General features: G+C 52.7%; 1 protein-coding gene across 3 annotated transcripts in view; it reads left to right on the top strand.

Moving 5' to 3' along the window:
* Window positions 1–11,191, top strand: part of RALY (RALY heterogeneous nuclear ribonucleoprotein) — a 140,926-nt gene extending 129,735 nt beyond the window's left edge. For all 3 annotated transcript variants that reach the window (XM_059862698.1, XM_059862697.1, XM_059862699.1), the window contains 6 exons: window positions 742–789; window positions 1,570–1,727; window positions 4,166–4,279; window positions 5,531–5,676; window positions 9,338–9,386; window positions 9,613–11,191. In XM_059862698.1, the coding sequence (XP_059718681.1) occupies window positions 742–789; window positions 1,570–1,727; window positions 4,166–4,279; window positions 5,531–5,676; window positions 9,338–9,382 (511 nt within the window). In that variant the 3' untranslated portion in view covers window positions 9,383–9,386; window positions 9,613–11,191. The remainder of the gene's footprint in view (window positions 1–741; window positions 790–1,569; window positions 1,728–4,165; window positions 4,280–5,530; window positions 5,677–9,337; window positions 9,387–9,612) is intronic.
* The last annotated feature ends 6,470 nt before the right edge of the window (window positions 11,192–17,661 follow it).

Here is a 17,661-nt window from a genome sequence, read left to right as displayed (position 1 = left end):
TTCTGTCAAAGATGCAGGAGCCCAGATGAACTCTCACCTGCACTCTTGGATGGTCGTCCTGCCCCGTCCCCTGTCCCTCCGGCTCAGCCCTTCCCTCTCCCCTATCCATCTCTCATTCTTTTCAGCCACTTGCAGGAGGCAGGACAGGCTTTGCTTTTTGGGGCTGCACTAATTCTGTGTGTTCAGAGAGAGAGGAGACCACCAGCATCACGTCTGACTTAGCCGTTAATTGCGTGTTAATTGCGTGTTAATGAGCTCAGCATACCAGGGCAGGGTGCTGTGTTCAGTTGGGGCAGCTGCTCGAGGTGTGTGGGGTCAAACCACCTGGTTTGTGCTGCCTCGTGAAGAACCAGCTGCAGCAAGGGGGAAAGTGTTACTGGGTGTTCAGGGAGTGGGGAATGCTCCTACTTTGGGTTAAAATGCAGCTCAAGATTAAGAAAACAGGACGTGGTCATTGTCTGCCTGGGGAGAGAGGTTTAAATCAATGAATATCCCCATAAACATCCCCTTTGTCCCGACTTTTCTCCACACACATCTTCTTGCTCCTCCTTGAGATAAGCAGGTTAACACCCTCTGCCAACACCACCCTCCTCTGCCTTCACCCCCCCAGTCTTCCTCCCTGCAGCCAGGAGGGTCCCTCATGAACGGGATCCATCCCCGATGGCCCAGCAGGCAGTGAGGGAGCAGCAATAATGAATTACCAGCACTAATTAACCCCTGGTGCCCTGACTGTCTCTGCAGTGGCTACGACTTCGACTATGACTATTACAGAGATGACTTCTACGACAGGTGAGAGCCAGCCCGAGGGGCTCTGTGGGGCGGGGACAGGAGGGAATTGGGGGCAGAAGGCATTTGGGGTGTTAGGAAAATTAATCCTCAAACATCAGAGGTTTATGTCCAAAAAGGAGACAGAGCAGTCCTTAAAGCAGTAACTTTATTCCAATCAAGGCAGGGGCCATGGGGCATTCCCCTGAGTCTCTCCAAGTTTTGGAGGACTCAGCCTCCCTTTTTATCCCAATTTCCCAGCCATATTTCCTTTCTCTTTCCCCATGGCTGAGGTACTTGGCATGTGCAGACTTCCCAGAATGCCTGATACCAAAGATTTCCCTCTCATGTATAACCCTCCCTTTTCATTTTTAAATCTTATTGAATTTAGGGGTTCTTCTTCCCCACTGTTGCCTTCATCTTTCAATATCCAATTTCATTTATCAGCAAACCTAAAGTTTATTTGTGAAGGCAAATATCTTTTCCCATTCATCATTGTTTCTTTTCTCTCGGTCCTGGTTTCATCTACCAGCAGACCCACAGCTTCTTTTTAAAGACAAATCCACTATTCCTGTCAGGGGGCAGGAGGGGTTTGGGTGCAGCAGGGGTTTGGGAGCGGGAGGGATTTGGGGGCTGGGGGGATTTAGAGGCAAGGAGGGGTTTGGGGTCAGGGTGTCCAGCCCAGCCTGTGGGCTGCCATCCCGTGGCCCCAATCCCCGGGATGGCGGCGGGGCTCGGGCTGGGGCGGTGCTCGGCAGCGCTGCCCCAGCCCCGGCTGCCTCCCCTCCCCTCCTTTCCCCTCAGGATTTTCGAGTACCGGGGCCGGGTGTCGCCGGTGCCGCGGGTGGTGCCGGTGAAGCGGCCGCGCGTCTCCATCCCGCTGGTGCGGCGCGTCAAGGCCTCGCTGCCCGTCAAGCTGTTCGCCAGGTCGGCCATCGCCAACAGCTCGGCCAAGATCAAGTGTGAGTATGGGCCAGGGCTGGGGACAGCGCGGTCAGCTCCCCAAACCACCTCAGAACGGATGGGGACAGCGCGGGCAGCTCCCAAAACCACCTCAGAACGGCTGGGGACAGAGAGGGGAGCTCCCAAAACCACCTCAGAACGGCTGGGGACAGAGAGGGGAGCTCCCAAAACCATCTCAGAACGGCTGGGGACAGCGCGGGCAGCTCCCAAAACCACCTCAGAACGGCTGGGGACAGAGAGGGGAGCTCCCAAAACCACCTCAGAATGGCTGGGGACAGAGAGGGGAGCTCCCAAAACCATCTCAGAACGGCTGGGGACAGCGCGGGCAGCTCCCAAAACCACCTCAGAACGGCTGGGGGCAGAGAGGGGAGCTCCCAAAACCACCTCAGAACGGATGGGGACAGAGAGGGGAGCTCCCCAAACCACCTCAGAACGGCTGGGGACAGCGCGGGCAGCTCCCAAAACCACCTCAGAATGGCTGGGGACAGAGAGGGGAGCTCCCAAAAACACCTCAGAACGGCTGGGGACAGAGAGGGGAGCTCCCAAAACCACCTCAGAACGGCTGGGGACAGCGCGGGCAGCTCCCAAAACCACCTCAGAACGGCTGGGGACAGCGCGGGCAGCTCCCAAAAACACCTCAGAACGGCTGGGGGCAGAGAGGGGAGCTCCCAAAACCACCTCAGAACGGCTGGGGACAGAGAGGGGAGCTCCCCAAACCACCTCAGAACGGCTGGGGACAGAGAGGGGAGCTCCCCAAACCACCTCAGAACGGCTGGGGACAGAGAGGGGAGCTCCCAAAACCACCTCAGAATGGCTGGGGACAGAGAGGGGAGCTCCCAAAACCACCTCAGAATGGCTGGGGACAGAGAGGGGAGCTCCCAAAACCACCTCAGAACGGCTGGGGACAGAGAGGGGAGCTCCCCAAACCACCTCAGAACGGCTGGGGACAGCAGCCCCGCTGCGGGGGCGCGCCCGGGGAAGGTGCAGTGTCGGCAACGAGACGGGGATTCAGTGCGCTGCTCAAAGAATCCGAATTTATTGTGGGGTATAACTGCTTTTATATTCTACTCCAGCCACGAAAGGGCTCGGGCTTCACGGGGAGCTCCCAAAAACACCTCAGAACGGCTGGGAACAGCAGCCCCTGTGGCTGGTGCACCTAGGGAAGTGCAGTGTCGGCAATGAGGCGGGGATTCGCTGTGCTGGTGGTGAAAAACGCCAGTCACTTGTTTTTAAAATTCTAAAAGGTTGACCGTAATAAAATGGTTATAAAAATAGCAACGTAATTAGGGTAATAAAAATTTTGGACAATTTGGATTTAGGACAATATGAGACAATAGAAACAAAGAGTTACAGACAGTCCGGGTACCTCTTTCTGGGCAAAATAAGCCCGAAAAAGGCCCCATGTTAACAGAGGATTAACCCTTAAAACAACAGCCTGTTGCATATTCATACACCTCATCCATGATGCATAAACTCCATTCAAACACAGGATTCTGTCTCGTCGGTGTCAGCTTCTTCCTCTGAATCCTGACGGTGTCTTCAGGGCTGAGGAGGCAGGAAGAAGTTCGTTTCTTTTGATAAGAGAGCAATAAATTCTCTTTCTCTGAAAGATTTAGGTGTCCTGTGGCTGCTATCTGGTGTGAGTCCTTTCTTTAGGAAAAAAGTATCTCACATAGCATAGTTTCTATTTTAACCTTATGTTATAACCTAAACTAGATTTAACACACTACTTAAGAAAATTAATACAGCATAACTTTCTAGCATAACACATATAATATTCATTTTAATATTTGCGAAAAGCCAATCATAAAATACACATTTTTCACACTGGTCAAAGAATCCAAATTTACTGTGGGGTACAACTGCTTTTATATTCTACTCCAGCCACTGAAAGGCTCAGGCTTTATAAACTAGAAACATTCCTGATGGCAGCCACATTGCTGGATTTAGAAAGGCTGACAGAAGTGTAATTGTACCTGAAGGTTTGATTCTTATTCACAGGGTGATAGGGAGAAACATTTTTTAAGTTTTAGACTGATTGCTTCCTGTGTATTTAAAACTAACATGAGAATCTAATTTCACAGAACCCAGGAGCTCTGCTCCTTGGGGTTCCAGGGGTGTTTCAGGAAGGAAAAGGATCCAATTTGATATGATTTGATTTGCTTTGAAAAATGTTTAGTGTAAATATTACTGTACAGTTCTGGAGGAGCTATAGTGCAGGTACAGCCTGAGAGTGCCAAGGCCTGGGGTCAGCCTCTGCAGCCTGCCTGGACACAGCACCCCAGGCTCTTTTGGGAGCAGCTTCCCTGCCAGTTCCCAGCCTGGGCTTCCTCCCTGTTTTTTCTTCCTGCTCAAGGAGCTGCCCTGGGCCAGGTGTGGGGTGGGGTTACTCTGCAGGGTGCTGAGTGCCTTCCTTTCCTTTCTTCCTCCCCCCAAGTGAAGAGCAGCGAGCTGCAGACAATCAAAACGGAGCTGACACAGATCAAATCCAACATTGATGCTCTCCTGGGCCGGCTGGAGCAGATTGCTGAGGAGCAGAAGCTGTCTGCAGGTCAGTAGGAGGGGATGCCTCGGGGCTGGCCTTGGGCACCACACATTCCTCCAGACTCTGACAGGGAAGTGTCAACCCCCAGGTTCCAGGGTAGAATCACAGGCTAAAATTACACACCAAAATTCCTGAAATTGTGGAGTTGGGATTTAAAATGATAAGATTTTTTTTTTTTTGGTCTTTTTTTTTAGCTTGTATTTTTTTAGTTTGCATTTTTTGTTCTGCTATTCTATTTTACTCTGTCATATGCTATCATTATTTTATCCTATCATATTCCATTCCATTCTTTTCCCATTGCTTTCCTATTCATTTCCTATCCTATTTCTGTTTTATCCTCTCCTATCCTACCCTATCCTATCCCATCCTATCCCATGTCCTACCCATATCCTATCTTACCCTACACCTACCCCTTTCCTATCTCTTTTCCTATCGCTGTCCCGTCCATATCCCTACCCCAATTCCTATCCTATTCTTATCCCCATCCCTATCCCCACCCTATCCCTATTCCTATCCCCCCTATCCAATCCCTATCCCTATCCTATTCCTGTCCCTATACTATCCCTATCCCTTTCCCTATCTCCATCCCTATCCCTATCCTGCTGGGGGATGTAGAACCTTCTCTGCCCTCTCCACGGTGTCCCAGGCTGCCTGCTCAAAATCAGCACAACTCCCCGTGGCAGGAAGCATTCCCACCATTATTATTTCTCCCCATCCCAGTGGATGTGGGGCTCTCTGACCTGGGGGATCAGGCTGTGGCCCCAGTTTCCATCCATAGCCCAGGGGTCAGTCTGTGGCCCCATTTTCCAGCCCTGGCTCCGTGGTTCAGGCTGTGGCTTCTGTTGCAGCCCTGACCTGGGGTTCAGGTGGCCCCAGTTGCCAGATCTGGCCCAGGGGTCAGTCTGTGTCCCCTGTTTGCCAGCCCTGGCCCAGGGGTCAGTCTGTGTCCCCTGTTTGCCAGCCCTGATCCGGGGTCAGTCTGTGTCCCCTGTTTGCCAGATCTGGCCCAGGGGTCAGTCTGTGTCCCCTGTTTGCCAGTTCTGGCCCAGGGGTCAGTCTCTGTCCCCTGTTTGCCAGATCTGGCCCAGGGGTCAGTCTGTGGCCCCTGTTTGCCAGCCCTGACCCGGGGTCAGTCTGTTGGCCCCATTTGCCAGCCCTGACCCGGGGTCAGTCTGTTGGCCCCATTTCCCAGCCGTGGCTCTGTGGATCAGTCTGTGTCCCCATTTGCCAGCCCTGACGTGGCCATTGTCCCCGCAGAGGCCCGGAAGAAGGTGGAGAGCAGCAAGAGCGAGGTGTCCCAGGAGGACACGGCCTCCGAGGCCGAGGCTGCTGTGGAGGAGCCGCTCAACGGGGATGAGGGCGAGGAGGAGGGGCTGGCACGGGAGGAGTGTGAAGATGAACTGGTAAGAGAGAGAGCTTGGGTAATGCAGCCCTGCAGCAAACAAGTGGGCCACAGTTTTACTGGAACTTGCCAAATCCCCAGGAAAAGTAGTTTTTCCATCCTCCAAAGAAATTGGCCGTATTTAAATATGATTGTTGCTCACAGCTTGTTCTTCCAAGCCTGCAGAAGCACTGCCCATGCAAACATGTGTGGAGGTGCTGAAGAAACATGGGTGGCTCTTGAAATTCAGACATTTATCCTTGATTTCACAGCTAGGAGTGGTTTAAACCAATCCACCCTGCTCCCAAGTGATTCTTAGATGGATTTAAACACACGACAAGGACAGGCTGTGTTAAATGAGCTGCATTTGCAGTGCCCTTGCAGCTGACCAGACATTCACAGAGTAACAGGAGGGTTTGTATTGGAAGGAGCCTTAGAGAACTTCTCATTCCACCCCCTACCATGGCAGGGACAGCTTCCACTGTCCCAGGGTGCCCCAAGTCCTATCTAGCCTGGCCTTGGGCACTCCCAGGGATCCAGGGGCAGCCACAGCTGCTCTGGGCACCCTGTGCCCAGGCCTGCCCACCCTCACAGGGAGGAATTCCCTCCCAGTATCCCATCTGTCCCTGCTCTAGCAGTATGAAGACATTCCCCTTGTTCTGTCCCTGCAGGCCCTTGTCCAAAGTCCCTCTCCAGAGGCACTTGTCCCATGGCACAAGCCAAGGTCTGACCCCAGCCGTGTGTGGGGAACACAGCAGCCTCAGTGCTCCTAGTCCTGCCCCAAACAAGGGTGTTCCTGGTGAACCCAGAGACAAATCTGTGCATTTGGATGGGAGCCCAGTGTTTGGGTACAGAACAGGCACTGTGGTAACACTGGCAGCACTGTCATTTATCAAACCAAAACCCTGCTGAGAACAGGATCAGCTCCAGATCCAGGCTGAGAGAAGCAGGGTAGAAGGACGTGACTTGCCCTGAGTGGCCCGTGGAACAGCTCCAGTCCCTCCCCACCCCAGCACTGGTGGCAGCAGAAGTGAGGATGAATCTAAGCATCCCTCTCCTCCTCCTCACCCCCCATCCCTGGGGTGCCCACGCTGCACATCCACAGCCCTTCCCAAGGCCCTAAACTGCTCCAGCTCCAAACACTCCCAGCTGGGTTGGGCTCTCCTGCTCTGTCCTGCTGGAGCCATGCTGGGTAAGGGCTCTGAACAGGGTCCTTCAGCTCTTCCAGGTCTGGGGCCTCGTGGCTGGAATCCCTCAGCCCTGCTGGAGGGAGGAGGTCACTCCAGGCACTGGGAAGAAGAAAGGCACAAGCTGTGTCAGGAAAAGGAAGGCCAGGTTTGAATTACATCAGGGCAAACAGATGGTAGACATTAGGGGGAAACTTGCTGATGTTAATGATGATAAAGAAGCACACAGCCTGTCAACAAAAAATGTGCACTTCTCTACCTTTGCAGGGGTAAGAAAACACTGCAGAGACATCTGCTGGCAGTGGTTTGGGAAGAGCTGGTCCTCATTAGGAGGAGAAGAAAAAGATGACTGTTTCAGCTCACATCTCTATTTTCTGGAACTCCCTGGTCCTGGTGTGGCATCAAGACCAGAAGCATTCCACTGCCATTCTCAGACAGGCTCCCGAGTGCTCTGGATGGTCAGGGCAGTGTGTGCAGGGAGCTCAGCAGAGCTCACAGCACTGAGCAGTTCTGAGGTCCCCCCAGTTCCTGGGAGTGACTCCTTTATCCTACACCCCAGCGTGGCTGTCACCATGGACATGGCACCCACATGGGGTCCCTAAAATCCCTTTGGCTCTGAGGGGCAGGGGGGTGGCAGGAGAAGAGCCAGAGGTCACTCAGACAGAGCTGAGGGAGTTGATTGAGTTCTGAGCCGTAAATTTGGATATGGAAAACTCAGAGTAAGTGTAGCTGGATTGGTGGTCAGTGCTTTTTACTACACTTAGTAGGGCATACAAAGATTATTGTGGATGTGCCTTAAATGTTACATGTAGGCAAAAAATGTCACCTGCCAGCCCATCAATGCCTGGTGTCATCTGAGGGGTGTCTTGAGGGATGACCCTGCTCAATGGGAGATCCCTGCTCACAGACAGCTGCTCTGGAAGGAAAGCTAAAGGACTCCTGATGTGTTCAGTTGTTTACAGCACACCATGGTTGATTTGCAGTCAGAGTTTCTTCTGGTTTCATGCAGTTTTGGTCATTTACCTGCCCAGTATGCATCTAAACAGTTTTTGGGGTTGGTGCTGGTGCCCACTGAAGTCTCACACCAGAGGAGTTTGGATGTCCTGGCCTCTTTGGCCTCCAGAGACATCTCTTGGGATTTTACCAAGCAGATCCCTGAACAGCCCCAAATCTTCTCTCTCAAGTTCAGGGATCCTACTTTTGGTGTTGGTCACTTCTCTGGGGTACTCAGGTTCACAGTCCCATGGCTCTGCAGCCAGGGCTTCTCTCCACCTTCACATCCCTGACCAGGTGTGCCTGGGCCATCAGGAACCAGAACAAAGCCTTCCCTGCTCAGCTGGGTCAGAACTTACTCTTGATGCTGTCCCAAAGTCTTTGTTTCTTGCTCTAGCCCTGCTCCTCCCCCTAGATGCCAGGGGGGTCCCCAGGGGTCTCTGCACCAGTGGTGTACAGGGGATGCCTGCCGTGGTGTCACCAGCTGGGTGTCACCCTGATCCTCCCCCACAGGTTCCCAGCTGGCTCCCAGTCCTTCCAAGGCACATCCAGTGCAGCTGGCTCTGCCTTGCCCTGAGCAAGGCCACCTCCCCTGGCTCTCAGGCACAGCCTGTTTCCTTTCCTTTCCTTTTGGAGCCCCTTCTGTCCCCTGCAGACAACAACTGGATCCATTTCCACCCCCGAAATCCCCACCCTGTGCAGGAGGTTAAACACCACTGTGAGCACCCCATTCCCCAGTGATGCTGCTCTGCACTGCAGCCCCAGAAGCAAATTCCACTGAGAGCCATAAAGGCAGGAAAAGACTTCCAAGACCACCAAGACAGTCCAAACACATGCTATGCTTTCCAAAGCCCTGCTTGGGGAGCAGTTCAGCACTATTATTATTATAAAGGCCATTATTGTGGCCTTTGGAATGCTGGATGAGTGTTACCATTCTGGACGATGAGTTCTGCTGCAAACTGGGAGCAGTTCCTGTGCTCAGCAGCAGAATCAGGACACTGATTTGCCTTCATGGACTGAGGCACCTTGGCAGCACTGGGCAATTGCAGGGAACAAGAAACAGGATGAGAGGAAATGGCCTCAAACTGTGCCAGGGGAGGTTTAAATTGGAAATCAGGGAAATTTCTTCACTGAAAGGGTGGTCAGGCATTGGAACAGCTGGGACGTGAACATGGATGTGCTGGGTTAATGGCTGGACTTGATGATCCTGGAAGTCTTTTCCAATCAGAATGATTCTGTGATTCTGTTACTTCCACGCGCTGGAGGGAATTGCACACCCCAGGTCTGTTTGGCAGAGCCATTTCAGAATCGGCAGCCAGAGGAAATGGGTGGTTTTGCCAGGTGTCCATACCAGGTGTGTTTTGTAGCTTGTCCATCACACTGAGCACCCTGGCCCTGCTCTCCCACAGCAGGGGACAAGCTGGTGACCACATGGGAGGTGTCCCAGTGTCCCAGGCAGGGCAGGAGGGTGATTCGCTGTTTGTGGTTCCCTTTTCCTTGCAGGAGAACAGCCATTACACAGACATGGAGGATGCCAGGCTACAGTAACCAGGTACAGCCCCCGTGCTGCTGATGGAGCCAAAGCTCTCCTTCTGTGCCTCTTGGGCCTGGGGGGTTGCTGCTTCAGGGGAGGCTCTTTCCCACTGATCCTCTGTGTTTTCCTAGCATGCACCTTGGCTGCTCAGCTGGGTCACTGGCCAGCCCTTCACCCCCTTTCCTGAGTGACAAATCTCTGGGGTTCAAGGACAGTGCTGTAGCTCCCCCTTCTCTCCTTGCAGCTGTGAGCAACAGTGTGAGGAAAGCACGAGGCTAAACCCTGTCCTGGCACGTTGAGCAAGGCAAGCTGAATGGAAGTGCTGCTGTCATCTCTACCTGGCATTCAAAGGAGAAACAAGGCCTGACATCTTCCATCCATCTGTAAAGCAAAGGCAAAGAAAACTCATCCTCCCAGCAGATCCCCACCACCCCTGCAATGGATTCGGAGCTCTGCAGCCAGCAGAGGAGCTCTGCACAACCCAGAGCCACCACAGAGAGCGGGGAGAGCAGGAGTGTCCCCAGGGCAGCCAGAGGTGTTCTAGAGCTGCTTGCAGGAGAGCAGAGAGAGCTCAGCCCAGCCCAATAAAGACATTTTTCCTGTGTGAGGTGAGAGCCAGAGCATTTCCTAACTGAGGGGAAAGTAGTGTCTCAGTCTGGACAGTTTGTGTTCTTGTGCTGAAGATGGTGTTGATCAGAGGCTGTGGGGGGAGCTGTCCTCCAGCTCAGCCACCTCCTGCCACTTCTCTGTGCCCCATGAGCTGCTGTGTGTCCACAGTCACTTCCAGGTGCACAGGAGTCGGTGCTGGAGCAGCTGCTGTGCTCTGGGAAGCTGCTTGAGGAGGGAAGGGGAGAGGAAGCTGCAGGCAAGCAAGTGATCCCAAGCAGGAGGGAGCAAGCAAACATCACCCTGAGTGGTTTGGTGTCCTCGTTCTCCACCGTGTCAGGGCTGAGCAGGCCTCTGCAGAGTGAGGGGCATGGATGAGACCCTTTCCTTGGACCAGCTGCTCCTGGAAGGGATGTGGAGCACCCAACTCCTACAGCCTGGAGCCAGAGACCTTCCCTGGCTGCCCACGCCTCCTCCTTCCCCAGTCAGGGCATGTCAGGAGCGTGGTGTGACCTCTCTGCTCCTGCCTGAGCTCCGTGGCCAGGGTGGCAGCATGCCCGAGGCTGGGCACAGGTGCCTGTGGCTGTGCAGCACCTCCCCTGCTCCCAGCTCCCAGCTGCTGTGCCCTGCCCCGTGCTGGCAGCAGAGGGCTCCTCACAGCCCGGGGGCCTCGGCCGTTCTCTCCTCGTTTGTCCTTCCTGGGCTCCTCCCGTTTTCCCCGGGATGAAACTCACACGGCACTTTACTCACACCTGGTGTGTCCCGCCTGCCCCTTTCCCTCCAGAACACACACACCCAGCAGTGCTTGGAACCCAGAGCAGAGTCCACACCTTCCCCCTGGCCAGTCACAACACCTGGGTGGTCCTGAGTGCTCCAACCTCATCCACAGCATCTCTTGGAAGGGTGAAGGGAAAACAATTCCAGGTGGGTGACACTTCCCTGTCCCTGGTGCCATCCTGGAGCACGCATGGCTCTTGAAGCACAAAGTTTTCTTTGCATTTCTTAGTTTGGGCTGCTTGAGGAGGGGTTGGAGGGAGCCCTGTGCTTGCCCTGCCCTTGCCCACTTCCTGTGCAAGGTCTGCACTGAGTTGTCCTGAGCTGTTCTCCAGGCCTGGAGAGATGAGCTGCAGGTTTGGCTGTGAACTGACTGTGCTGCTGCTGTTTGGGAGAGGTGACCTTGTACATACGATCCTGTATAATAAAAGAAAGAAATCTAATTTGCTTCCCCTCTCTTCTCTCTGCCATACACACACACTTGTTTCTTCTATTCCAGACAAGTCTTTTCTTCCCTTTCCAAGCCTCAGCTCTGCCTGTAGGTTTTACTTTCCCTTGCCCAAGGTATATCCCACTGGGCTGAGCAAAACATCTCTGTTCACAGGAGTTCTGGGGTTTTCCCTGGAGGCTTGGAAGCTTCTTTGGTGCAGGAGAGCAGGGGCCAAATCCAGGCCTTTAATCTCTGGACTTTTTCACTGGTCCAGCTCATAATGGACTGGAAAAGTCTGGCTGCTTTGCCAGGTTGCACAAGACAGCAGTGCTAAAAACTGCTCCTTAAGCAAGTGTTGCTCTGGGTGACACCAGAGCACGTCAGGAGGGACCAGTGACCCCAAATTGTTGGGGTGGAAAGGACCTTAAACATCATCTCCTGGGGACCTTCCAGGGGACCAGGTTTCCCCAAGGCCCACCCAGTCTGGATGAGTTCTTTGTGGCTGAGCCACCATCCAGCCCTGGAGAGCAAAACTGGTGAGTTTCTGGTGAGTCTGAGATGTTTGAGCACCCACCTGTCCATCCAGGCTGCCACCAGTTCCCTCCAAGGGGAGACAGCAGCAGCACCAGGCTGATGGCTGGGTGTCTTTGTGCCTGGAAGGAGGAACAACAGCAGGGGGGAAAAGAAAAACCAAAACCAAACCAAGTCAAGCTGGCTGTCACGAAGATGGGAATCAGCCCAGCCTTCAGTCTGCTGAGCCCTGTACCCAGCTGGGAGAGCTGCAGGGCCTCAGGGGCTCGCTGCATCTCAGCCTTGGAGCACAGACAAGGCCTCCTAGCAAAGAGCTGCTTGGATTTTGTCCATTACTTGGAGGAGAGGGAGGGACTTGGGGAGCTCTGAGCAGGCCCCTGCAGGGCAGTTCACTCTGCCCTTGGTGTAGGTGGGGCCCCAGGGACAGGAGTTGTGGGGTTTGGTGCTCAGTGATGTCTGTCCATCAGCCTGCAGAGAGCCCAGCTGAGGGGGCAGTGGGGGGAAAGGGACACCCCCACCCTTCCATCCACCTGTGGGCCATGAAGGACCTGCAGAGCTCCCTGCTGGCTCCTCTGGTCTGTCAGGAGAGGAATGAGGGCCAGAGGGGTCACCCCTGCTCTGAGCATGGCTTTCCCTCAGACCCATTTGGGCTGGAAAAGCCTTCTAAGGCCATCCAGTCCAGCTTCCCCAGCTCTGCCAGGGCCATCACTGACCCATGTCCCCAAGTGCCACATCACCTCTTTTAAACCCCTCCAGGGGTGGGGACTCCACCACTGCCCTGGGCAGCTGTTCCAATGCCTGACCAACACAAAATGACATTTTCCATTATGCCCAACCTCAACCTCCCCTGGCACAACCTCTTGTCCTGTCCCTTGATAGCTGAGAAAAGAGACCAGCCCCCAGCTACATCCCATAAAGGAGGGAGATTCTCCTTAGCCCTACTCTTGTTGCTGATGTATTTACAACCATATTTTCTATTGTCTTCTATGGCAGTAGCCAGATAAGTTCAAGTAGAGCTCAGACCCTTCTTATTTTCTCCCTGCATAACCCCACAACACCCTTGTTGTTGCTCTAAATTGCCTCCCTGTTCTTCCAAAAGTCAAAAATTCTTCTTTTCTCCTCAGTTCCAAGCAGAAGTTCAGCCAAGCCAGTTTTCTTCCCCGTCTCATCTTTTGGCTCACAGGCACAGCCAGCTCCTGGCCCTTCAGGGTTGTCCTGCCTGACAGAGGTGTGGTCCTCCCCAAGGCCCTTTAAACATCCATGACATAAAAAGATGTGTCAGATCCCATTCGCTCTTGAAGGGATGTAAAGGCTCCCACCCTATTTGCACTCAACCTCCTTTTCCATGGTCCAGTGTCCCCATGGGGTTGTTCCCTAGAAATTGTCCCTGCCCTGCTGGGATGTGGGAAGACAAGGGCTGGGCCAGTTCATTCTCTCCAGAACAACCCCACAGGCAACAATTAATTCCACAGCTGCATGTTCTGAAGAAAAGTGACCAACATAAAGTGAACACTCAACTGAACATACACAGCTGCCATGGTGTGAGTTTGAAAACTAATAAATAAAACTTTTGTGAAAAACCTTCCCCACCACCCACTGAGGAAAGGTCCCATTCCCAAGTGTCCTGGACCTCACCTGGCTTCTCCCTTGTGCTGCTGTTTGCTCCCATCCCATCAGTGGCAAAAGCAGCGTGGTCTTGCTTAGAAACACCCTCAAAGTCTGTCCCTGCTGCCTTGCCTGCACCTCTGCAAAGGAACAGGGATGTCGGAGGCTGCTGACACACTGTGGGTTGCATGGCATGGCATGGCATGGCATGGCATGGCATGAGCAGGTGTGCAGGAAGCTTTAGTGCTCTGGTCTCCCCTTGCTGCCCTGCACAGGCATTAGAGCAGTGGAGCAGCGTTCCTCCAGTCCCAAATGCTCCTTCCATTGCTTCTGGACATGGACAAACAATCACTGGGGCCAAAACACCTGCAATCATTCCCTCAGTCTGAGTCAGGACATGCAACAAAACCCCCCCTGACTTTTTTAACTCCCATTGACTTTGATGAGCATCACAGTTCCAGGCTGTGCAGCACTTGGGGAACATTTCAGCAACTGCAGCTGTAAAAGGACTGTCCTTTGGGGAATTAGTGAGAGCCACATGCTGGGTCTGTCACAGTGGTTGTGTCCCTCCTGTATTGTCTTCTTGTTAACTGCAGGAGCTTCAATTCCCTCTTCTTGATGCCTCAGGTTTTGGCTTTTATATTTTTCACTTCTGTGCTCCTTTAGTGTGTGGGTCTGGGTTTCATGTAAGGGGATGGTGAGCTCTGTGCACAGAGCAGGGAGACAAAACAATTCCTGCTCTAGCTGGGGACCAAGGACAAATGAGCCAAATCTCAGCCCAAGAGAATAAACGATGGCAGAATGAAGAGAGAAAAACAAGCAGGGTGGGAGTGCCTGGGCTAAAGCTGGGCTGGGACAATGAACTGCAAGGTGCAAATGGAGCAGAGCTGATCCCAGGGAGAGACCCCGTGCCCGGCCGTGCATTTTGGGGCCATTTTGGGTTGTGCTGCCCAAGGTGGATCCATGGAGGCCTTTTGATAAATCCCTGCTCTATTCTTTAGATCTGTCCAGTCTCTGTTCTAGGGCAGCCTTCACAAGGCATCATTCTCAATAAAGTTTTGCATGTGGAAATGTGGCCAAGAGCCCCACAGGCTCCTGGTGGAGCCTGTCCATCCTCTGGCATGAAAACACCTTCAGGCCTGGGATGGGGAGTGGTGCCAAAAGGACTCAGCCACACTGGGAATGCCCTGCACAGAGGACATGTGGCAGGATGGACACCCTGCACTGGTCCAGCAAGAAAACCCCGAGCTCAGCACCTTTCCTTGCCCAGATTTCCTCCCTGCAGGGGGATTGTTGCCTTTGCCAGGCTGGCCCAGGCTCAAGGGTGCAGAGCCCCCAGCACTCCATGGATTTGCCCAGAGCTGGATGAGCCTGAGCCAGGTGAGGAGAGCAGGTCTGGCAGCTCAGCTGGGACAGCCCCTCCTGGGCTGCACCCCGTGCTCCAGCTCAGCCCCTCCCTGCTGTCCCCACAGGCCAGAGTGGCCCCTGTGTAGCTTTGGGCCAGCTCAGGAGTGGCCTCTGTGCCCACAGCACCTCCAGAGGGACAGAGGGGCCCCGGCCCCAGCACACTCCACCTTCTTCAAGTCCAGGGATGTTCTTGGCCAGGGGCAGGATTTAAATAAAGGCCACCTTCTTCATCCAGAACAAAGAGCAGAGGGAAACAGTGTGCTTCAGCACACTGTTTGAATGAATTTTGGGAAAGTGGAGAAAGTCTAGAAGTAAAACCAAACTGCCATGTGTGCAATAGTTGAGACTCCACAGGCAGCCCCAAGCAAGGGCTTTCCCACCACCAGGGAAACATCAGCAGCCACACCTCACCACATGAGAAGAACCCCAGTCAGCTCCTTCAGAAGAATAAAGAAAACAACCACTCCCCCCTCTCTTATCCAAGGGTGTCAGGGAGTGTGGGGACAAGGCAGCAAAGAAAAATGCTTTAAGCTTCATTTCAGATGAGCTCACATTTCTCAGAACTTACTTTTCACAGCTTTGGTGGGAAAACAGAAATTTTGGTGCTGAACAAAAACACCTGCAGCAGGTTCTGAGGGCCATGAGCAGCATAGAGACATTTCAGTCCACAAAACGAAAAATGTAACTGAAAATTTATTTTTATTGGCCTTCTGTGCCTTATTTTCAAAATGAATCACATCTAGAGTTCCTCCCTGTAATAAAGCACCTGCCACTGGTGACAATCAGGGCACAAACTGCTCCCACAGTCCTGCTCCCCCCAGTGCAGTTCTCTCACACTGAAGAAAGAAAAACACCAAACTCATGGGATAATTACCCAAAGCAGGCCTGGGGGAAGAAACAATGGATTTTAAAAGTGATTTGCTTTACTACAGAATGTAGAATTAAGGATGCTGCTTCTGTTAAAAAAAGCAGAATTTCTGTGAGCCCAGAGACCACTGTGGGGGATGCAGTGGGCTGAAGAGGGAGGGAGGGACAGAGGGACCACACGTTTCTGGTGGGTACTGAGCAGAAAAGTGCTTCCCAACACAGAGGTAAAGTGGGGACTGCTTTATTCCAGAATTATGCAGGTGTTTGCAATGTGCCAAAAGGAAAAAAGGACGAACAGCAAGGACAGAGCCTGTCCATACAGACAAGAGAAGAAGGAAGTGAGGGAGTATTTTTCTTCTGGTGAGGAAAACCCAGTTCCTTGGGTTGGCTGGGCAGCAACACATTTCCAGGGCCAGCTGGAATTTCTCCTTCTGTATAAAGAACTGCTGCCTTGGGCTTGGGACAGACTGACAGGCATTCTGTATCAAGGATACGTTAGAGTGTAATGGTTATGCTGTGATACCTCTGTGAATGTTAATGTAGAGCTTATCTATATCCACATATGGTGAAACACCTACAGGAAAAGCTCTCCAGGCTTTTTCTAAAAACTAAAGACTGGCTGAACGATGGCACTGCCCTGTCTTCATCACTGAAATAGATAAAATAATGAAAGAGCTAAAATAATGACTAAAAAAAGCTAAGATAATGAAAGAGCTGCAAACACCAAACTTGTTAGCCCAGGGACTGAAGCCAGGTGAGATCCCCTCAAAGCAGAGGCCTGTCCAGGTGAGATAATGTGTGTTAAGGATCAGCACCAGCCCCTGACCTTGTATCTCTTTAGGAGAAAAAGCTGTTTCACTTTAGAAGGAAGATACTGCTACATAACATCTTCCTAAAAGCCTTTTTCCTCCTCCAGTCACAAGATCATTTAAGCAACTGATCAGAGTTTCTTTCTGCTCCCTCAGCTCCTGCATCTGAGGGAAAGGACACATGGAATTGTGCTTTTTTCTCTGCCATAGGATTTGACTGTTCGCCCACAATAACCCAAACTGCAGCCACTTGAGTTGTCCCAAGGTGGACAAAGCCCTGGCAGCAGAGCAAGCTGTGACCTGCCAGCTGTGCTCCACATGCAGAGAGCACAATGAGGGGCAGAGCCAGGCAGGTCCAGCCTAAGCCTGGCTGCTCCCATGGACACTGAGGGAATGCAACCCTCTGCAGCCTCCAGCTCTGGGCCTGCTGGCGCTGCTGCAAAAACCAGGAAAGGTTTTCACCTTTCACCTTTTCCACAGGCTTGTCCTGATCCCCCTCTGCTCCTCTGCTACTCTGGCAACAAGGCACTGACCTTCACCACAGCAGGAACAACTCAGAAAGAAAACCCAGCAATTCTTTTAGGAGCTGGAGAGGCTTTGCAGTTTGCTCTCCATCCAGACTGAATCTGAACTGCTACATTCTTGTGCAGCTACTGATTTCTGTTCAACGTCTGTGTTCAAATCCTTCTCACAGCCTGGCCTCTCACCTCCTTGGATACTATTCCAGTAATCTGGAATAATCCTATAGGGGAAAACTGAGCACAGGGCCAAAACAGAGCTGGAGAAATATTATTTAGAATATGAACAGATAAATTCTAATGATTCTCAGCTGTCAGCATCACACTCACCTTCCCATTTTCTTGATTTTCAGCAATTTCCTGTTTCTATTCCTGTGCCTCCCCCCCAGCCACCAACACAGGTCCTTTCACCTGATTAAAGCTCAACACCCCCTGCAGTTCATGACAAACCCTGTCCTGGTAGCAGCAGCTTTGAAAATCTGCTTTTTCCTTTCCTTGCTGACAACCCCAGGTGCCCCAGTCTCCCTGAAAGCTGCCCCAGAACTGCCCCAAGCCCCAGATCTCAGGCTGTGGTGGCCATACCTGGAGGACACACTGCACAATGTCACAATCTGGGACCAACCAGGACCTCCCAGCTCTCCATGGAGCCAGCTCATAAATGCCCCTCCTTTACACCAGCTGTGGTTACAAAAATGGTTAAATTCTTGCTCTGGCCAGAAGCTCCCAGCAGTGGAGTTTTATCCTCA

This window comes from Haemorhous mexicanus, chromosome 18 (genome assembly GCF_027477595.1).
Source record: "Haemorhous mexicanus isolate bHaeMex1 chromosome 18, bHaeMex1.pri, whole genome shotgun sequence".
NCBI lineage: Eukaryota > Metazoa > Chordata > Aves > Passeriformes > Fringillidae > Haemorhous > Haemorhous mexicanus.
The sequence above is the reverse complement of the archived record's forward strand: the minus strand, read 5'-3'. Positions and strand labels throughout refer to the sequence as shown.